This window comes from Nuphar pumila, chromosome 16 (assembly GCF_984573655.1).
Source record: "Nuphar pumila chromosome 16, dmNupPumi1.hap1.1, whole genome shotgun sequence".
Taxonomy (NCBI): domain Eukaryota; kingdom Viridiplantae; phylum Streptophyta; class Magnoliopsida; order Nymphaeales; family Nymphaeaceae; genus Nuphar; species Nuphar pumila.
In genome coordinates this window covers 69,352,298-69,375,568 of record NC_143264.1, presented here as the reverse complement: position 1 = coordinate 69,375,568, position 23,271 = coordinate 69,352,298, and the positions used below count along the sequence as shown (strand labels likewise).

Here is a 23,271-nt window from a genome sequence, read left to right as displayed (position 1 = left end):
ATGTCTATGGGCATGAAAATGAGGGATCAAGTTGGAGTAGTCACCCTTGAAATTGCTGAAGAAGATGAAAGCTCTGGTTCGAGATGGAGCAAATGCCCCGCCAGAAGCCACAAATTGTTCTTGAAAAACAGCTCTTTGCTATGTTTGTTTCAAAATAAGAACCCCATCAACCAAACATGCACAAAACGTTTTACTAAAAATTAGCTCCACAAAATGTTTAGTGAATCATCGATGTGGCCCCTGACTCTTTTAGAATTTTGAGTAAAAGAAAAGAGTGAATCATCCATCTAGGGGGGTTGTTATTGATCCCAAAGGTGTACCAAGTGCACAGCTTTTACAGTCTTGATCAATGCACAACTGCATTTGTGTCTATACTCTATACTCAAACATGAGGCAGCACCTAAGTTTATTACAACCACCATCAGAGCAATCCCATGCTGCTTTAGACCAGTCTGGGTATTGTAGATTCAGAATGCAGCAACAACGAAAAAAGTACGTCGAAAAAAAATATCAAGAGCTGAAGGATCAAACTTGATGTTACAGAATATCTGAAGGGAGGAGCTCAAAAATAAAAGAACGCCAACAGAACGGTAGCAGCAGTGAATCCATCCTGGAACCTGTTCCAATAGAAGGGAAGCAATTACACAAAAAGGGAGAAAAAATAATTCATCTTCAACATCCCTGAACAAGATTTATTATTTATAAGACTGCTTGTAGATGAGATTTGCTTGACTGAAAACCATTATTTTAGGACATGAAAATTTCTAGGAAACAATAACAAATAAAAAAAGATAAAACACTTACTTGAAGATCTGATTTTCTCAAGAGGCATCAGCTGCAGTAGGTCCAATTCTTTTCAGGTCAAAGATTTCAATCCAGTAGCCATCAGGATCCTTAATGAAGGCCAACCCCTTCATCTTTCCTTAAAATCCGTTAGTCAATGAAGCTCAATTAGTTTCTATGTGCATAACATAGGGTCACATGGGAACTGCCAGAAGATAAGAAAATTGGGGAATTCGACTTCAAGGTCATGAAAGTCCACAGTATACAGTTAAAAATTGAAGGCCTAACCCCAGAGTCCAACATCAAACAATAGCTGCAACAAGAGAATTGCTAACAGCAGAACCCATCAAAATTAACCTTGAATTGTCATTCTTTATTGTGTTGATGATTGACAGAGTTGAAGAACAATTGTAGAAAAAGGGAAGTCTCTGTTAAGATTACTCTATCTTTTTTGTATGTATATAATATATTATATACATATATATTAATTGTCTAGTTTATGGGAACTCAAACCAACAGTCTAGTTGTTGGGAACTCAGAACAACAACTAGATTTGTCTTGGGAACAAAACCCAACAGCTAGATTTCTAGTCCAATGGCTAGAAACGACTTTTTCTCTCCTCTCTTTACTCTATCTCTTCCTCCGATATATATGGGGCGTGTGTGCCTATGAGACCCTTATGTATTTATTTCTTTTATGTATTTTTGTTCATTATGAATGAAATCATTTATTCATACAACTTGTATCAAGTTTTGCATATTATTAGTATTCAAATACATTTCAATTGGCATTTGGACTACGATTTGAAATGCCTTGAGTTTCGTGCTATTCTGTGTCATGGTACGATGCAGCGAGGAGGATCGGTTTTCGCGCTCTTTGATGATGGCTGACGAGGCACGACCCTTACGGTCGTGCGATGTGTAGAAAGTAAGAAGAATGCCCACCGAAATCGATGAGGCTTACTTTTATTTCAATGTAAACGTCAACTGAGCAATAGAATGAATGTAAATGAAAAGGAACAGGCAATAGAAAGGAAGAAAAGAACAAAGGGGAAATCTGCTGAAAGGAAACAATTCAGAAAAAAAGACTGCTGCAATCTTTCATCAAGTCTGTCACACGCAACCCTAGGAGAGGGTTTTTAAAGATATGCTGGAGGATCCGGGTCTCGGGTCCAGTCTGGGACCCGAGTCATTTTCATGTTGCCGCTGGGCCTGTGCTCGCCTGGAATAGGTACGCAGGGGTACCTCGCCCCCCATCTCGGTACCGTGATCTGGATCGGATCTACTACTTGGGTCTGATCCTCAATCCTGTCGTGCAGGTCCGGTCTCATGCCTGGGTCAGGCGGCATGAATCTGGGTCGATCCTGCTCTGCATCATTCTCCCCTGGTTGGGAAGAAGTCGGCTCTGATGACTTGTTGTCTCCACAGTAAGCATATAGATTAGATACATTGATGATAGGCGAAATGTGCCAATCTTCGAATAGTTCAAGGAGGTAGGCATTTGGACCCAATCGCCGAAAAATCTTGAAATGACCATGTTTCTTAGGACTCAATTTACCATAAGTACCCACTGGGAAACGCTCAAAACGCAGGTAAACCCATACTAACTAACTGACCAACTTGAAACTGGACATCTCGACGACCTTGGTCTACGAAAGTTTTGTAAGCTTCGTAACTCTCAACAAATTTGGCTCGGACCTGTCGGTGGATGTCACGCATCTATTCAATGGCATCAAATGCATCTGGTGTTGGGTCTGGGAGACTAGACACAGGTGCTAGATCTACGACATGGGTTGGTGACCACCCATAAACAACTTGAAAAGGAGACTTGCCCATGGACCGGTTGATGGAACTGTTATATGTGAACTTGGCTTGCTGCAAGACTAGGTCCCATGTTTTGGCATTCTCCCCAACTAGACTCCTTAGTAAGTTCCCTAGGGTGCGGTTCACGACTTCGGTTTGGCCATCGGTTTGCGGGTGGTATGCGCTACTGAACTGGAGCTTGGTTTTCAATAAGGCCCATAACAATTTCCAAAAATGACTCATAAAGCGCGTGTCACGATCGGAGGTGATCGTGTGGGGGCAATCCATGAAAGTGGGCCGCATCCTTGAAGTAGTACGAGGCTACTAACGAGGCGTCGGTGGTTCGCTTACACGGGACAAAGATAGCCATCTTGGAAAATCGGTCAACCACAACTAAGATGGAATCAAAACGATGCGAGGTTCTGGGAAGACCCACAATAAAATCCATGGACACGTGTTCCCAAGGTCGCTCGGGGATGGGCAACGGAGTATACAAACCACTAGTCTGACGTCAACCCTTGGACACTTGACACACTTGACAACTCTGAACAAACTTGACAACATCTTTGCGCATTTTTGGCCAAAAGTAGCGTTTATCTAACAGAGCGAACGTTTTATCACGTCCGAAATGCCCAGCTAGTCCCCCTTCATGTAACTTGAAAATCAAAAGGAGAACGCAGGTATACATAACTTGTTACCGCAAAAGAGGTAATTGTTATGTATGCTAAATCGTGGGTCGGATGTGCGATCAAAGGAGAGGCTGTAATGAGATATTGCGGAAATATAAAGAGTGCATACAAGCACATACAACAATGAATAAAAGAGAAAATATCACAAGTCCACGAAGGGACAATACAAACACAAGCCTTTAAGAAGGCAACAATATACAAAGCCTCTTATTGAAAAGAGAGAGGAGCTCTCAAAGATGAAGAATACACAAGGGGATCACCCCTATTTATACAAGAGAAGGAGGAGGAAAAAGGAGGGCCAAAGGGCCTCAAAAGGAGAGCCAAAAGGGGGCTCCCATAGAGTCGTTGGGAGCCCCCAACGGTCACATTTGTGACCGTTGGGGGCTCCAACGACTTCTATGTTGGAGCCCCTTTAGGTCCTCAAAAATAATAAAAAAGAAATGAAAAAAAATAAAAAGTAAAAGTTACATTTGTTCAAAAAAGAAAAAATAGTTGTTTTCTAAAACAACTGTGAAATTACAAAAATACCCCTATCGGGTATTGATGTAATAAACAGACTTTATATATATATATATATATATATATATATATATATATATATATATATATATATATATATATATAATAGGTACATTTTAACACCCCCCCTCAAACTTTACGGGGGAAGGACGGAAAGTTTGCCGAGAAGAAACATGAACCGAGGAGCCGGAAGAGCTTTAGTGAAGAAGTCTGCCAACTGATATTCTGAAGTGACATATGGCAGAGCAATAGTTCCTCGTAAAAATTCGTCACGAACATAGTGGCAATCCATTTCGATATGTTTCGTACGTTCATGAAAAGTATGATTGCTTGCAATATAGATGGCACTCTTATTGTCGCAACACAACTTTGAGGCTTCAGTAATATCAACTCCCATATCTTTAAGCAAACTGCGAAGCCAAACAAGCTCCATTGTTGTGGTTGCCATTGCCCGGTACTCAGCTTCAGTGGATGATAGTGAAACTTTCTGCTGCTTCTTGCATCGCCAGACAATCAATGAGTCCCCTAAAAAGACACAAAAACCAGTAGTTGAGACTCGATCATTGGGATTACCTCCCCAATCTGCATCAGTATAAGCAAGAAGATTCAAAGGGGAAGAAGAGGATAGAAATAACCCTTTATTGATGGTATTCCGAATGTAGCGGATGATTCGGAGAACCGCACTCATATGCACGGTTGTAGGAGCATGCTGAAATTGACTGACTGAGTGAACCGCATGAGTGATATCTGGTCTGGTGATGGTTAAATATGTAAGAGACCCAATGAGTTGTCTGTACGGTGTAGGATCTTCCAGAAGAACCTCATCCTCTAACCGCAACTTGGCATTAATAACCTCGGGAGTCTCTACCTTCTTATCATCAGAAATCCCAGACTTAGAACATATATCTGCAGCAAGCTTCATCTGTGACAAAATATATCCTCTAGGAGAATATGCAACCTCAATTCCAAGAAAATATCTGAGAAAACCTAAATCAGACATATCAAAATTATCTTTTAACATATTTAACATTAATAATACTACTTTGATCATTTCCAGTGATAATCATATCATCAACATAAAGCAACAAAATTACGATACTAGAACCTGCATTTTAAACAAAAAGAGCAGTGTCATTATAACAAGAATGAAATCCTAATTTTATCATGATATCACTAAAACGATCATACCAAGCCTTAGGAGCTTGTTTAAGACCATATAATGCCTTTAAAAGCCGAAGTGTTTGACATTGCTTAATATTTATTCCGGGTGGTGGATCCATATAAACTTCTTCACTTAAACTTCCATTTAAAAAAGCATTTTTTACGTCAAGTTGATAAATAGGCCATTTTTTGCTTGTCATACGAGCTACGGGGGCGAATGTTTCTTCGTAATCAATACCATATTCTTGAGAGTATCCCTTAGCAACCAATCTTGCTTTATATCGTTCCAAAGAGCCATCGCTTTTAGTTTTAACTTTGAAGACCCAACGACAACCAATAGGTTTTTTGTGTGAAGGTAGATCAACTACTTCCCAAGTATTGGCCTTTTTTAAAGCATTTAGTTCAACTTGCATTGCTTCAACCCAATGAGGTATAGATTTAGCTTGATTATAGTGAGTTGGTTCAAAATAAGAGTGTAGAGTTATCAAACATGCCCGATAGTTGGGAGTTAAAGAGTCATAGGAGACAAACCTATTTGGGGGTATTGATATTCTAGAAGAATGCCTAACTTGTGGTTCCTCAATGGATTCGGAAATTTGAGAGTATTTTTCGAGGGCACTAATAGGTTTTTCTTGATTTCTTCTTGAGTAAACATTTATATTGGCATTGCTCTCATGAACATTTGTATTTGAATTACTATCATTTGAGAGTGTTATGTCAAGAGGGGCTAACTCGTGAGTGTCATCTATGTTTTCAAGAGAATCTTCTTGTATGTCATCAATAAGATCATATAAGAATACATAATCGATTTCATTTGTCTCTTCTATTTTATCAAAACCGTTTTCTTCTTCGAGAAATGTTACATCTTTTGAAACGTATAGTTTATCATTCTTAAAATCATAACATCTATACCCTTTTTTATTTTCACCATATCCAAAAAATACACATTCAATTGCTTTGGAAGATAACTTATCCCTTTTATGTAGTAGGACAAAACATTTGCAACCAAAAATACGAAGTCGATTAAAATCGGGTGAAAACTTAAAGAGTTTCTCTTAGGGAGAAGCATTTTTTAACTTAGAAGAGGGCATTCTATTGATTAGATAAGTTGAGGTAAGAACGGCTTCCGCCCAAAATTTTTTTGGAATATTTCTAGACACAAGCAATGTTCTAGCGGTTTCTATAATGTGCCTATGTTTCCTTTCCGCTAGGCCATTTTGTTGAGGAGTCCTAGGACATGACTTTTGATGACAAATGCCATTTTGGTTTAAGTAGTTTTGGAATTCGTGAGATAAGTATTCACCACCGGAATCGGATCTTAAAATAGATATGTTGCTTTGAAATTGATTTTGAACCTTTTTATGAAAATCTTTAAAGAAAGTAAATACTTCCGACTTATGACTAAGGAAATAAATCCAAACATATCGAGTAAAGTCATCAATAAACGTAACATAATATGAATAACCTCCTTTAGACATAACCGGAGAAGGACCCCAAACATCCGAATGCACCAATTCAAAAGGCCTTGATGAGAAAAAAGATCTAGTTGGAAAAGGAATAGACTTCATTTTTCCAAAAATGCAATCTTTGCAATTAATTTCTTTTTCCTTACAAAATTTGTTTCCAAAAGGAAAGAGATACATTTTGGAATAACTTGGATGACCAAGTCTTTTATGCCAAGTTTCCATATTTTTTTCTTGGACATAAGAACAAAAAAAGTTTGTAGGGAGATCAAGATGGTCCATATAATAGAGGTCTCCCTTTCTATGGCCTTGCCCAATCCGCTTCCCGGACCGGAGATCCTGCACAAAGCAACCATTAGATGAGAAAGATATTTCACATCCATGGTCGGCAATTTGAGAAACCGAAAAAAGGTTTAAATTTAGTTTGGGAACAACTCTTACTTTTGGAACACAAAAATTTTGAGAATCTTTAAAAGAACCAATACTTGAAATTTTTAAAAAGGTTTCATCGGCCGTAGAAACACAAGAATCCTTTGAATTGATGCAAATATCAATAAATGCATTTTCATGAGGGGTCATATGAAAAGAGGCTCCGGAGTCAAGGATCCAAGAATATGTACCGAGTGAAGATGTAGAAGGAATAGCCGCACCCGATGTGGAGGAAGAAACTTTTAGAATTTGTTGGAGAGCCATAGATATTTGTCCAAGAGTTTCTTTAATGTCATTGTTTTTGCCTTCATCTTCTTTGGAGGTGGTTTCTTCAAGAGAGACTACTTTAGGCTTGAAGGCTCCCAAAAGCTTTGGACAAACGGGTCTAATGTGACCCGACTCATTGCAATAATGACAAACAATCATTTTTCTTCCTCCATTGTAGTTCCCTTGTTTCCCAAAATGAGGAGGGTTATAGGTTCTAACATTGTTAACCGGTTTGGATACGGCAAGGACTTCATCAACATGCTTACTCATGCCAAGCCTTGTCTCCTCTTGAGTGATTTCGGCAATAGCATCCTCAATAGGAGGAAAAATAGATCTATGGAGAAGTGAGGATCTCACTTGCTCAAATTCGGGGCGTAGCCCAAAAAGAAATTGAAACAATCGCTCTTGTTCCATTTGTTTTTGTCTTAAATCAACATCTTCCATAGAAACCCACTTTGGCTCTAAAAGAGCCAATTCATCCCATAGTGGGTTAAGGGCACTATAGTAGTCTTGAATGCTAGAATCACCTTGCTTGGTGGTTCTAACTTTTTCTTGCAAGAAGTATGTTCTTGCAAGATCCTTTTGGGTATACATACCCCTCATAAAGGACCAAGCCTCATTGGCTCTACGAAATTTAGCTATATTAGCACATACCTTAAGCTCCACATTGTTCATAAACCACGCAAGGATTTTTGCGTGATTGCTTTCCCAATCTTCTACTTCCTTTTGATGATTTTCAATGGCCTTGAGACGAGCATCTCCCTCAAGAGCTTTTTCTTGATCTTCTTCCATTTTTGTGAGCATAAGCTTAGGTTCCGGAACGGTCCCCATGACATAACCCCAAAGCTTCTTCCCTTTGAGATTATTCTCCATTGCCGATGCCCACATCATATAGTTCTTTCCATTGAGTTTGAAAGAAAGATCAATCTTTGTCTCCATGATGTTGCCAAGAAGTGAGAAGATGTCCACCAAAATAAGAGATACACGAACCACACCTTTCCTTCAAGAATCGAGTGACTCTGATACCATGTAATGAGATATTGCGGAAATATAAAGAGTGCATACAAGCACATACAACAATGAATAAAAGAGAAAATATCACAAGTCCACGAAGGGACAATACAAACACAAGCCTTTAAGAAGGCAACAATATACAAAGCCTCTTATTGAAAAGAGAGAGGAGCTCTCAAAGATGAAGAATACACAAGGGGATCACCCCTATTTATACAAGAGAAGGAGGAGGAAAAAGGAGGGCCAAAGGGCCTCAAAAGGAGAGCCAAAAGGGGGCTCCCATAGAGTCGTTGGGAGCCCCCAACGGTCACATTTGTGACCGTTGGGGGCTCCAACGACTTCTATGTTGGAGCCCCTTTAGGTCCTCAAAAATAATAAAAAAGAAATGAAAAAAAATAAAAAGTAAAAGTTACATTTGTTCAAAAAAGAAAAAATAGTTGTTTTCTAAAACAACTGTGAAATTACAAAAATACCCCTATCGGGTATTGATGTAATAAACAGACTTTATATATATATATATATATATATATATATATATATATATATATATATATATATATATATATATATATATATATATATATATATATATATATATATATATATATATATATATAGGTACATTTTAACAGAGGCACCCTTCCCAGACTTGTTGGAAGTCAGGGTCTGTCGGGTATAACTCCTTGCACTGCTCGAACCCAACGACCGGCACAAACATAGTCATCAAAAGGCTATTCTTCCTGCTAAGTGTGTCTGCTACCTTGTTTAGAGTGCCTGATTGATGGCGAATAGTGAAGGTGTACTCTTGCAAGAAGCGGACCCACTTGGCATGACGAGCACTCAACTTCTTTTGACTATTCAAATACTTTAATGCATCATGATCCGTGTACAAGACAAACTCCGTATAAATAAGATAATGCCTCTAATAACGAAAGGCTTGTACAACGGCATAAAACTCAACATCATAAGTGGAGTTTTGGGACCTGGCTTGAGTCAGCTTTTCACTAAAGAAAGCAATGGGTTTGCGGTTCTGACTCAAGACTGCACCAATTTCTACTTTAGAGGCATCACACTCAACCTCAAAGACTGCGCTAAAATCAGAAAGGGCTAAGACGGGGGGCACTAGTCATTTTCTCTTTGATGAGCGTGAAGGCCTTTCCCGCGGTAGACGTCCAGTGGAAACTAGTCCCCTTTAGGCACTCCGTGATAGGGGCCATGAGGGTGCTGAAGTTTCTCACAAAACGACAGTAGAAAGTGGCTAACCCATGAAAACTCCAGATTTTTCCTATAGTCTTTGGGGTAGGCCAATCAACAATCGCACGGACATTGGCAGGATCCGCCTTAACTCCATCAGACGACACAATAAAGCCCCAAAACACAACACTTGACGTCATAAACTCACACTTTTTGGCATTGACATACAACTTTTCCCTCCTTAAAATCTCTAAGACCTGACGCAAATGATTCAAATGATCACACAAAGACGAGTTATAAATCAAAATGTCATCAAAATAGACAACGACAAACTTCCCTATACAAAGATGCAATACTTGGGTCATCATGTTCATGAAGGTACTCGAGGCATTTGATAACCCAAAGGGCATGACTAACCACTCATACAATCCATCACGTGTCTTAAATGTCGTTTTTCACTCATCCTCATCTCGGATACGAATTTGGTGGTACCCACTTTTTAAATCAATTTCGAAGAAAATAAAGGCACCAACCAACATGTCAAACATATCATCCAAACGAGGAATGGAAAAACGGTATTTGACAATGATGAGATTGATCGCTCGACTATCAACACACATGCGCATGGACCCATCTTTTTTAGGGGTGAGCAGGGCGGGCATTGCGCAAGGGCTCACACTCTCACGAATAAAACCTTTTTGCAGTAACTCCTGAACCTGCCTCAACAATTCGACATGCTCGGATGGGTTCATGCGATACGCGGGGAGATTAGAGAGACTCGATCCCGGGACAAAATCAATAGCGTGCTGAACCACCCTCATCGAAGGTAGACCATCAGGAAGGTCATCTGGCATAATGTCGTGAAACTCCTCAACAAGGGGCGATGTCCGCGAGAATGGATAAAGACGTACTCATCAACGGCTTAGCCACCAGGGCATAACAATAACCATCTTCCTGACAATGGCTCAAGAAAGACCGTAAGAGAGGCCCGCGAGCCTGGGAACTCGCACAGGCTTACCCACAGTGAAAAAACAAGTCTCCTTGATAGGTAGAAGGACTATTTTATGGCCCTTAAAAATAAAGGAGTACGTGTTCCTACGGCCATCGTGAATGATCTTGCGATCAAACTGTCAGGGACGACCCAAAAGAATGTGACACGCACTCATAGGGGCTACATCACACCACACCTCATTGTGGTAATGCTCCCCCATGGAGAACCGAACTAAACAACGCTGGGTGATGGGAACCTCATTTCCTTTCTTGAACCATGTCATCTTGTATGGTTGAAACAATTTCTCCATTTTCAGGTTCAAGGTGGACACAACACTCTCGAACACCATATTCTCACACGCACCAGTGTCGATAATAACATCACATGCATGACCCTCACAGTTGCACCGGGTTCTAAAAATGTTGTTCCGCAACCATTTTGCAGGGGTCGACTCCCGGGGTGTGGTCAAAACATGACGGATGGACAATAAGTTTTCGATGTTGCCGTCGAACTCTATGACTTCCCTCTCATCCTCTTCCTCAACCAATGACCCACCCTCACTCTCACTATCGGATGCTGACTCAACGATACCTCGACGAGATGGGCGCTCTTGTTCATGGTAAGACACCTAGACGCGACATGTCCTAACTCCTGACACCTAAAACATTGGATGGTAGACTCACTAGATTTGGCTTTAGATCTGGTATTGTATGTGGGTCCGAATTGGTCGGGTTTGCTAGGATCTACTCTAGGGGTGGACTTTGAGTCTTCCTTCCTAGGGGAGCTTGCTTCCCTGTTTGGGAAACTCGACTTGGGTTGACTGGACTGGTCACTACGGGAGGTCCTATACTCTTGCCTCCTTTTCAATTTGTCCTCCACATTCATGGCATAACTGCTTGCCTGATCTAATTACTCGACTGTGACACAACTGAAATCATCAGAAATAGCAGGACGGAGACCAGAAATATACCTCGTGACCTGTTGGCAGGCGGTCTCCTCGATCTGCACTCGCAGGGATAAACGATAGAACTCAACAGTGTATTCCGCTAGAGTATGGGTTCCTTGACGCAGTGTCAGGTACTCCTTGTAGGCTCTCTCAGCGTGGTCCGACGACACGAACTTGGGCTGCATCAACCGCTGCATCTCCTCCCATGTCTGTATGCACTCTAGTCCCTACCGTTCCCTCGATCTCTGCAGCTCAACCCACCATGTCTGCACTAGGCCCCTCAACCGGGTGGATGCTAGAGAGACACGACGGTGCTCAGCTACAGTGTGGTCGTCGAAGAAAACTGTACAACATAGGACCAGTCGAAGAACTGCTCTGCATCGAATCATCCTGCAAACTCCGAAAGGTCTAGCTTCACCCCGTAGGTGAATGGGTGCTCTGGTGCTCTCTGCTAACGACTCTCCACCATTCCTGCGGGGTACTCGTTCCAGAAGTCGTCGTCATCCAACACTGCTTCATCACCCTCTGCGCAGTACTGCTCGCTTGGATACTGGAGCTGACAAACTCCAATGACGGGTGGTCGGCGCTCAGGTCGCACCGGTCCCTGCTGAATCTGCATGACGGCTGCTGGAAACTGCCTCAGTCTAGCTAGACCGTGGGTGAGAGCCATCTGTGGTCGGCGTTGTGGCACTGGTATGACAGGAGGTCCTACTAAAGGTAGACGAGTCGGTCGGGTCTCAGGCTCTAGGTGTGTAGGAATGGGACAATATGGGTGTGGGTTATGGGTTGGGTTAGGGTAGAGGTATTGGGTCGGGTATGGTAATGGGTTCTGGATCGGGGATGGGTTAATGGGTTGGGTCTGGTACGAGTATTGGGTTTGATTGGTGTAATACTGGGATGATTCACCCAATTGGATCTGGATCGGGTCAAGTCCTAAACTACTCGTCGGACCCAGAATGGGATAGGGAGGATCATGGATTGAGTTGTGATGTGACAAGGCCTGGTTTGAAATCGATCATTGATCCATAACAAAATGGGTCTGGTTTTGACCCGGCTCAAAATTTAAACTGGAGCTCCGTCCGGGTCCGATATGGGTTTGGGTCGACATTGGATCCATTTTGGGGATCAAAAGTAGTGGGTTAGGTTTGATACGGGGCGAACCGCGAACCGAACCCAACTGGGTAGGTCGGATATGGGGTTTCAAGTCTCGAACCCGCTCCTGGGGACCCAAAGGATGGTCCTCGGGACCCGGGTCCTAATAGTCTCGGCTCCTGACCGGACCTTTTCGGGTTCAGTCCGATCCACAGGGGGTCACCCCCCTTTGCTCGTTGGTGGGCTGCGATCGAGCCCCCACCCACGGGTGCTGGGAGGGTCGATAGGCCAGCCCCGACCCCGGCTGACGCAGGTGCACCTGCAGCCAGGCCCTGCATCACGCTCGGGCCCTACAAGCCACGTCTGGCCTGCAGCCCCTGGGTCGTGGGTCGGTGCCAAGCCTGCGCACCCAGGCCGACATTGGGAGGTTCTTCAATGGACCCCAGGGTCGGCTGGAGGGCGTCGACCACCCGAGTGTCAATCGCGCCAAGGTTCAGAAACGACACCCCTTGCTGGAGCGTCTCGCGGCTGGCATTCCTGCGCAGATCCTCCCCGATGCCCTCCAGCTGCACGGCAGGCTGACGGTTCAGTTGGGCTGGGTCGATCACTACAGCATTGACAAGACCGACAGCACCGTCGCCCACTCCCATACCCATCTTTTGTGTTGACGTCGTGTGCGGCTCCACTGGCGACTCTAAGGCGATGAGCCGACCTTCAATTCTGTCCAGCTGTTTTGATATCTCTGCCACTTCTTTGTTCATGCGCAACATATTTTCTTGCATCTTGGTCATCATTTCCATCATGCGCATCATTGGATCTTCGTTATCGGTTTCTTCTCGCTCCTTTCCACTTGCAGGATCGTTCCTCGCCTCTTGAGCCATGCCGCTGACGAAGGAGGAAGGCTGGTGCTCTGATACCACTTTGATGCAGCGAGGAGAATCAGTTTTTGCGCTCTTTGATGATGGCTGACGAGGCACGACCCTTACGGTCGTGCGATGTGCAGAAAGTAAGAAGAATGCCCACCGAAATCGATGAGGCTTATTTTTATTTCAATGTAAACATCAACTGAGCAGTAGAATGAACATAAATGAAAAGGAACAGGCAATAGAAAGGAAGAAAAGAACAAAGGGGAAATCTGTTGAAAGGAAACAATTCAGAAATAAAAGGCTGTTGCAATCTTCCATCAAGTCTGCCGCATGCAACCCTAGGAGAGGGTTTTTAAAGACATGTTGGCAGATCCGGGTCTCGGGTCCAGTATGGGACCCGAGTCGTTTTCATGTTGCCGTTGGGCCTGTGCTCGCCTGGAATAGGTACGCAGGGGTACCTCGCCCCTGCGTCTTGGTACCGTGATCTGGATCGGATCCACTACTTGGGTTCGATCCTCGATCCCGTCGTGCAGGTCCAGTCTCCTGCCTGGGTCAGGCGGTATGGATCTGGGTCGATCCTGCTCTGCATCATGGTATCAAAACAAGACATCTTGTTCATGTTTGTACTTCAAAAGAAAGATTTGAATTGATGTACGGTTCGAACACAAGACTCGTATTCTGGTATGTATTTTTCTTTGGATTCTCTACTTTAAACTTTTATGGTATATATATTTAAAATATTGTGGCTATTTGTTAAAAATGAATATGTTTTCGAATTAATTAAAAGTAGAATTTATGAAAATTATTGTTTTTTGACATATGTTTTTGCGTAAACATGTTTACTTGAAGTATATATTTCGATTATGAATATATATTTTTTGAAAAATATCGTAATGAAAATTATATTTTAAAAGAATATGTGATTTCTTAAAATCTTAAATACTATGTTTACATGCTTTTTCATGTTGTTTACAAAAAAGTCAATTTTTGTTATATGTATTATGTTTATCGTAATTGGTGACTTTATGCACATGTCAAAGCATGTTCTTTAAATTTTATGTGGTGCTTTTATTGAGATGTGCTACTTAAGAAATTTTAAATTCTTGTATGTATGCTCTCATTAGTCATGCCATGAATGATTTGTAGGATCGCGTGAGTTTGCTCTATCGGTATATCATCTACATATTCACGTGTCGTATACATATGTCTATGCATGTTTTTATATGCCATTAATGATTGTGTCATTTCAAAAATGTTGTTTGATATTTTGTTGAAAAATTAGATGTATTCTCAAATTAATTGAAATTAATATTTTCTCTTAAAAATGAGGCATTGTTTTATTAGTTCTTGCGTAAGCATGATAATTAAAAAAATATATTTTGTGTATGTTAGTATCTTTATGGCTATTTGTGTATATTCCTACGCATATCTTATGTGATCCTTCATAAGCTTTTGTATGGGATATGTGGCTTTAAAGTCATTAGATTATTGCATATACATGATCTTTTATCTCTTTGAGAGTATTCATAATTAGTTGTACTTGTGCTCTTGGTTTTCTCTATGATTCTTTGAAAAATCTCTATATATGTCTTGACCCATTTAATGTTAAAAATCACTATTGTCTCATAGATAGACTTATAATCTATATTGAGCTACCTCTCTATATATCTTGCTTATATTGGCCATGCTAATCCTTCATTGTTATTAATGAAATCTTGTTTTGTGAAAAATTATCAATTGTTATCTTGTTGTGCACATGATTGCACTATATTCATTCTAAAATTTTCACCTACAGTTATTTGATTTGATTTGAAACTTTGTTTTTTCCAAAAGTTCTTATACATAAACTCACTTATTTGAAAATTGATTTTCATAAGTATTTATTGCCTTCTTATGGCATTTGGTTGTTCATCACAAAATTTTATATGACGCATCATTTTCTTTTGGCCTTTTTGTTGGGGTGAGTTACGTGCACCTCAGTTTGTGTCAGTTTAGATTGTCAGCTTATAATCTGACTTCAACTAATGATTGTTTGATCTCTGGTTCTGTGAGTGTATTGTATCACTCATTTGTTTATTTGGCCATTGTTATTATAAATGCTTATAATTATGATTATCAGTGATAGCTATTTATTTTTTAAATCATAGTGTTTTAAAAGATTATTAAAATTGATATCATTATTTTTCTTGGTGACATTAATTTGTTTTCATTACTTCTCCTTACCTCATATGTTCTCTCCTATTATGCCGCTTATTTAAGTGTCATTATATGTAGACAAGAGATATTTATTCACATTTTTTTATGTTTTGTTTAGCCCATAAGTGACATTGTGATTATACTCTTGTTGTAGTAGCCGATACACTTATTTTGAGTGTTATCATATGTAGACAAGAGATGTTTTTAATGTGGTGACTTATGTATGCTCATTGATTATTCACACTTTTTGTGTGTTTGTTTAGCCCATAAGTGGCATTGTGATTATACTCTTGTTCTAGTATATGATCCACTTGATTTTTTAGGTTTGGAGGTCTAGTGAGATGATTGCTTATGATGGTTGAACTATTGTTGAGATTTACAAATATCATTCATTGTATTACGTGGGATTTTTAAATCTTTCCATAAAATTTCTAAATTTTTACTACTCATTTGTTATTGTATGGAAAATGGTTGAAATATTTTCATGCATTTTACATTAAATATGCTTTAATTGAATGATTAAGAAAACTTTAAATTTGTTTTATGATTGGCTACCTTGCGTGTTTTGCATATATATTGATATTCACAAACTATCATTTCTTGATATTTGTGGGATTTTAAATCTCTTCATATTTCCTGTAAGGTGATGTCTCATGAAAGTTTTTTATTGTTATCTCTTAAAATTGGTCCATAAGTGACCTTTTCCTTGATTCTAAACTATTGCATGATTCATTCATATATGCATTAGTGGTGTGGTTAATATTGCTTCTAAAATATAATAGTTAATTGATCCACGATTATTTATATCTTCTTAAATCCTTATTGAATGACTTGAATCATTTCTTATATCTTTCGTTGTATAAAAATGATTTATTCTTGAAAGAAAATCTAACTATGAGTAATTTACTCTCCTTTGTGGGATTTTGGAATTTAGACTCTTTTGTGAGTTATTTCTTCATGGTATTGATGTTTGTTGAAAATCCATGTCTTTTATGCATTAATGTGCTTTTTGTGATAGATATATGTGAGTATTGACTTTGAATAATGCATGTTTTCATGAATTTTTAAAGTAATTAATGATTTATGAGCTTATCTTTGAGATATTTTATGCATGCATTTTTCTTTTTGATAATATACAATTATGTTCTCTTATGAATTAAGAACTATGATTTCTTAAAATTATCTATTGAAGTGAGTCTATCAATGACTTGTGTTTGAAAAATTAATGATTTTTTAAAATTAATTTTTTAAAATAATTTTGAAATTTGTTAAATTGTCTTATTAAATATTTTTTATATATTGTAATTTTGGTGTGTTTGGCCATCCTCTCTCCATAATATATAACTGATATAGTTTATTTTTGAAATCTTTTATGTTTTATGATATACACGATATAGTTGGGATGTTTTGTTAGCTCTATTTACATGTTCTCAAATATTGATGATATTGAAGATCCTAAAGACCCATTGTATAATAGAGCATATGATTGAAGATCAAGAGCATCCTTTAAGAAAGCAACGAATAATGGGTTCTTTATTTATGATTGTAAATTCATGGTGAGTCACCGTAAGTTTGAGGGGGGTGTTAAGATTACTCTATCCTTTTTGTATGTATATATGTAAGAACCACAAAAAAAAATGTTGTTTTGGACCCGGGCCGGGTCCGGTCCGGACCGGACCCGACCCGGACCCATTTTCTTTAGGGTTTTAAGTAACCCGACGCAGGATCCCCAGCGCCGCACCACCCCCTTTTTCTCCCCCTTCATTTTCGGGTAGATTAGGGAAACCCATCGGGGTTTCCCCTTTCATCGCCCCCCGAGCTCTTTAAGAGCATTGCAGGAGGGCGAGGGGAGGCACGCCTCCCCTCTCGAGCTTCCTCCTCCTCGTGCCGACCTGTCGTCACTGCGCCCCGCCACCGCCGCCGGCCACCGCCTCCCAGTTACGCCGCCCTCTTCTCCTCCCTCTTCTCTTCCCCCCCCCCCCTGCCGCCTCGGTGTTTTTGACAGAGGGCTCATCCCCTGTCACCCCGTGGCTGTCTGCAGGCAAGGGCTCGCCCCTTGTCATTTTTCTGATTTCGGCCAGCAGGGGCACACCCTTGCTGCTTCTCTCTTGTTCTATCGGCAGGCCTGTTTCTCTATTTCTCCGCATGATAATTAACGTAGCACTTTTGCAGACTTCGCATCGAACCCCGCTCTGGCTCCGCGGCCTGAGCCTCGTATCATCTACACGCGTAGACGCACGCAGTTGCACGACATCCCGAGGTAGGGGAAAGTCGCACAAAAAGTTTGTATGAACAAAATAAAATAAGACTTCTGAGATAGAATAGTTATTTTACAAACCTGCTTATCTGAAGAAGTATTGGCTGGTCAGAGTTTTACTCATTTTGATTCTTTTGAAATTGCATGCTTAATGTAAATTCTGTGGTTAGACTCATTTTAGAAAGAATCAAGTAGGTTAATTGGCATACCTGTTTACGTGTAGGATTACTTAACTCGTGATTGTCTGTTTTGCATGCTTATTCTTTTGAAACTGCATACTTAAGGTAGACTTTGTGAATAGACTCAATTCTGGAGAGAAAACCACTGCAATTGCTATTGTAACCGAACCTTAAGTCATGTACGGTATGAATTTTATGTGAGGTCATGAAGTATCCTGAAGTGGGAATCAACACTTTATTGATTTTGATGTGATATTATCGGCCTCCACAGGCCAATTGCTCAGAAAAGCAATACATGTCATGTATGAACCAAAAGAATCATAAAACCTTATATGTTGCCCTCTCATCGTAGTCGTACCTCTAGGGAGGTACAACCGTACTTTTGGACAAGTACGTCCCATGTGGGTTACGATGGTTGGAGGACGAGGTTGTAGCAACCTCGATGCGTGTAATTTGCACAATGCTGAGATCACATAAATGGTGACATTTCGCCTTCACAGGCAAGATGCTCAAGTGGGTCTAATAGGCCAGAGCATGTAGTATGGGGCGTCGGTTAAGAAACCCCCGTCATACCCATTTGATCTTCATGGTTCATCAAGGGAGAGGATGGATGGTACAAAAACTCCGATGGACAGATTGTTAACAACCACCCCACGGGCAAAAGACTCGGCTTCCCCAGTCATCGGAGTTAGGGGAATTGGGATTACCATAAATTATCCTAGGTGGTAACTCCCAGGCACTTCTGCAGAAGTTGGATGCATCAATGGGCCACGAATGCCTTTGGGGATTTACTCTCTTGGTCACTGACCGTCCCCTTAGGAGCGGACTCAGTCAGCCATCCGGGTTAATGAAAACACCTGACATAATAAACCCCCGGATCGGTCTCGGCTGTCTCTACGTTTCGCGTCTGTGCGTACCCACAGGCTAGTTAATATCAGAACTTAAAGAATATCTTCATGAATAGTTGTAGATGACTGAGACTTACACTACTTCAACTAACAGCTCTTTGCACATATTACATTTGTTAGAATAGACTACAATTGTATTAATTGCTTAAATATCATAATTGCTTATCTCAAGAATGTCCTGTTTTATTTTCATTCTACTTATCTATTCGTGCACCTACTGGTTTGTTATGAAACTGACCCATTTCATAGGCAGGTGAGGAGTAGGACTTCACTGGCGGCCGATGGCGTGGTGCAACATGGATCAAGATTTATCTTCTTTCTGCTGGCGGCTTGGCTCTGGGTCTTTTTTGAGTTTTCTTTAGATTTATTGAACTTTGAAACAAAATGCTCATTTTGTAATAAACTGCAGATTTTTAATCTATTGCCTTATTTCTTAAATTCCTTTAAGTTGTTGTACATGTGAATGATGGTTTTTCAGCTAACGTACCCAGGATTGTTGACTTGTGTTCCTTTCTAAATGTCTTCCGCTGTCGTTTTTAAAAGTTAAAACTTTAAATCTTTGAAAGGTTTTTCGATAAGGTTTTCGAAATCACAAGTCGAAATTTTGGGGCGTTACAATATAGATATTTATATATGTAATTTATATATTATATGTATATATATTTATATACATATATATTCATTGTAAAGTCAACTTTACACTAGTTGTTGGGAACTCAGCTCAACAAGTAGGTTTGTGTTGGGAACGCATCCCAACAACTAGATTTGTGTTGGAAACTAAGCGAACAGTGTAGTTGTTGAGAAAGCCTAACAGCTAAATTTCTAGTCCAATGGCTAGAGAGGACTTTCTCTCTCCTCTCTTTACTCTCTCTTCCTCTCTTTTCTCTCTCTATATATGGGGTGTGTGTACCTATTGTGGGTGAGAGAGTGATGGGTAGTTTTAGGTTCTTTTATGTGTATTGTAGTGAGCCCCTTATGTATTTATTTCTTTTATGTGTTTTTGTTCATTATTAATAAAATCATTTATTCATACTTGTATCAAGTTTTGCATATCGTTAGTATTCAAATACATTTCAGTTGGCATTTGGACTATGATTTGGAACATCTTGGGTTTCGTGCTATTTCGTGTCAGTCTCAACATGCAATGGAAGACATGAATGATTGTCTAACCTAAAAGTCAAACTTTATATTATTCATGAGTGCCATCAGTAAGGAATTATAACATCATTTCTACCAAGTCCATGGAGGCCAGCACTCAGTGTTGAACAGAGTTGCATACAGATTGGACATAAAAAAAATTCTACGGTGAATAGGCCTTTGCACCCACCAGCAATAAAATATGAAATGTGTACAAACTAGCAGGAAAACAGTCCTATAAAAAGAAACATGACAATAAACATAGCATGAGGGTAGCAGCATGAGAACCTCTGATATATATATTTTTTTCTCATAAAAAAAAACTAAGAAAGACTTCAAATAATGCATAACATATGCCAATTGGCAAAGTATGCCAACAGGATACAGAATGGGAGACACAGGAAGAAGGTAAGCATAATGACTTGACAGTAAAATCAGTACTGCAGCCCCTAAAACTGGTGGCATGTTTGATCATGCTTGAGCAAGCAGAACTTACCATCATCTGGTTTTTTTACAAATTCAACTCCCAAATGTTCAAATCGTTCACACGCCTTGTATGTGTCATCAACCGTAATTCCAATATGCCCTGAAAACAAAAATGATGTTGCAACATGTCTCTTATTTAAAATTAGCATCTCATACATGACATACAGTGCTTGGCATATTCATGATGAATAATTGTACAGCACCAGAACTTGTAAGCTTCTACAACCAATAACAGTAATAGCTAGATATTAGTGATCCAATGAGAATCAAGGGAGAGATCTATACATACCAAAACCGCGAGGTTCTGTGTTACCATTATGGTAACCTTTGAACTCCGGATCACTTTCAGTGCCCCAATTACTGAAAAGATTAAAAGATGTTTTGAGCTTCACAAAACTTGAGAAGCAAAGTTGTGAAATAACACACAACACTAAAAAAACTTAAAAACTTGCAAAGCAATTTCAGGTTATTTGAGACATTTAAAAATTTAAAGTAAGAAAAGCTTATAGAACATTTCAAAATACACCTACTACCTGGGCACTCATACCGGCCAGATATGTCCATGTCCAACACCCGGTGTGACACTGACACTTTAGCTTTTAGCTCATTTAGTGTTTTAAGTGTTTCCTGCAAATGTACCTTTAGGCTTTCCTTGCTGGGCACACTCATATTCTTTACAATTAATTTTGTTAATTATGCGAAATTACATGCATTTTAATGACCATATCTTCATGATCATATATTAATTCATTAAAGAAATCTGGAATGAACGGCTAATATTTTATTGATTGATCACATACATTGTGTTGCTAATTTGACATCCTCTCTTGTAGTAGTTTGACGTTCAAACATCTTACTCAGATGTGCGTGCTTGTGTGTAGAGTAATTGCTCCCTCCTATGTTAGGAATGGACCACAGTACTTTCTTAATATTTTATTTCACATTTTGTGGTTAGAAATGTGATGTATATAATTTATTTATTGCAAAACATGTATTTGGTTAAGAAGTTTTTAAGTTCAGATTCATTAGACAGATTCTTAGAGAAATCTAAAAATCAATGGTCTGTATTACAATAAAAAGTCAAGTTTTCCATTTAAATGATTTGGTCTAAAGCATGTGTTGCAACAAGCAAACAATGTTAAACGCTTATAGAGATTCAGATTAAGCAAAAACCACATGCAAAGAAACCTAAAAATCAATGGCCTGCATTACAATAAAAATTCAGCTTTTCCATTTAAATGATTTGGTCTAAAGCATGTGTTGCAGCAAGCAAACAATAACAAATGCATCTAGATGTTCAGATTAAGCAAAAACCATATGCAAGTATGATTTTTAATAATTCCATCCCTAACTTGTTTTATATATAACCTTGATGTGTTCAATAATAGAAAATTTTATCTGACACCAACATCCACATCTGCACCTAAGTAACACAAAAAACATATACGAAAATACTAACAGCCTGCTAAATTAATCACATGCAACAGTTTGTTCTACAAAGGGAGAAAGAGTGTCTGGTGATCACTGTGTAAGTTCAATAGTAGCCTTCTGACTGAACGTCCACACTGTTCGTTGCGCCGGATCAGTTGGAGCAAGCGTGGTATCCTAAATGAAATCACACACGCATTATACATGAAAATCCACATGGATTACGGTCCATAAGGTTAACTGCTACAATAAAACAATACAATGCACAAGACAATTAAAATTACAATAGAAGTCATGTAATATTTACCTCGTAACCCATAAAGTATAAGCTGAACTTCATTTCTGGGAAGTCCAATCGCTTAAGTAACCTGTTATGATGGATACGTATAATTACCAAGCATCCATGTATAACCTGAACTGAAATGTTAAGCACATACACGCATAATATGTTCTACTAGCATGCACATACGTTCTATATAGATGAATCAAATAAAAATTGCTGCTAGAAAGAGCTTAGTTCTATCCGTAAAATCACGCAGGAATATATTAAAAGGAATCTGATGCTTCCTTTTTTTTGTTACGAATTCGCTTAATTTCGTCCGATTTCAGACACATGCGACTCGCAAAAGTTTTCTGTGGATGCACCCACTTATCCATAAAACTAGGCCATGCAGTGGAACTGCATTGAACTTCATAACGCAACACTGGGTGGGTGCGTACAGACATCCCCATAATGAACCGAATCAGAATTTTAGGGTGGAAAATCGTGGCAATTCTTGGATCATCGGACGCAGAGAGAACGAAACGATCAGAGTGGCACCCAACTAATAATCACCAATGACCAACTAAAATTCAAGGATTATATCAACTGAATACCCAGAAATGCTTCTCAGCGAGAAGATAATTTCAATGAAAAACACTCACTTCATCCCCAAAACGCGAGAGTAAAAGTCCAAGCTAACTTTCGGGTCCTTGATCCGGAACATCTGCCATTCACCCCCAAAACACCATCAACACACCGTTCCGTAAACCATCTCGAGTAACACGACAAAAGGAGAGGAATCGAATGAAAGGAATGCAAAAAAAAACGAAAAAAAAAAACTTACGGTCTGCTGCATGAAGTAACCTTTGGTAGCTTCATCAGCGTGATCCTGAAGGCCCGGGTTGTTGGTCGCGGACTCCTTGGACACAGACGCCATCGAACAAAACGGCCGACGAGCAAATCGGGACTTCTGAAACAAGCGCGAAGAGGGAGAGGACGGGAGAGAGAAGAAGGGAGAGATGGGGCGTTTAAGAAGGGAGGAACAGCGTGAGAGCAACCAAGAGGACGGAACAAGCAACCGTAACGACATTTTTCTAAAATACCTTATTATCCTTTTCTTCCTTCTTCACTGCCGCGTGTGAGGAGGAAGAAGAGCAGAAGTCACCAGACCGATTCGATCCGACGAGCACCGTCAGTAGTCCACC

The 23,271-nt window shown here is 39.8% G+C and overlaps 1 protein-coding gene across 3 annotated transcripts; it reads right to left on the bottom strand.

Annotated features, from left to right (window-relative positions):
- Window positions 1-247: 247 nt before the first annotated feature.
- On the bottom strand, window positions 248-23,268 carry LOC149813446 (lactoylglutathione lyase family protein / glyoxalase I family protein). Of its 3 annotated transcripts, none has more exons than XM_089992477.1 (9): window positions 23,170-23,268; window positions 22,911-23,036; window positions 22,729-22,790; window positions 22,112-22,172; window positions 21,902-21,981; window positions 20,666-20,736; window positions 20,387-20,476; window positions 805-922; window positions 248-617 (listed from the first exon to the last, which is right to left on the bottom strand). In XM_089992477.1, exons 2-8 carry the CDS (start codon window positions 23,001-23,003, stop codon window positions 822-824), a joined length of 558 nt encoding a protein of 185 aa, XP_089848603.1. In that variant the 5' UTR covers window positions 23,004-23,036; window positions 23,170-23,268; the 3' UTR covers window positions 248-617; window positions 805-821. The 3 variants fall into 3 exon arrangements, with proteins under 3 accessions (XP_089848603.1, XP_089848604.1, XP_089848602.1); XM_089992478.1 differs by having other exon boundaries at window positions 22,911-23,033; window positions 23,170-23,241; XM_089992476.1 differs by lacking the exon at window positions 23,170-23,268 and having other exon boundaries at window positions 22,911-23,163.
- Window positions 23,269-23,271: the final 3 nt, after the last annotated feature.

Excerpts from the sequence above, each read along its gene's own strand:
- LOC149813446 (XM_089992476.1), bottom strand. The coding sequence starts at position 23,156 with ATGTCGTTACGGTTGCTTGTTCCGTCCTCTTGGTTGCTCTCACGCTGT. Across the intron at positions 22,791-22,910 it reads GTTACTTCATGCAGCAGACC|ATGTTCCGGATCAAGGACCC; the intron begins GTAAGTTTTTTT and ends GGTGAATGGCAG. Across the intron at positions 20,477-20,665 it reads CACAGAACCTCGCGGTTTTG|GGCATATTGGAATTACGGTT; the intron begins GTATGTATAGAT and ends TTTTGTTTTCAG.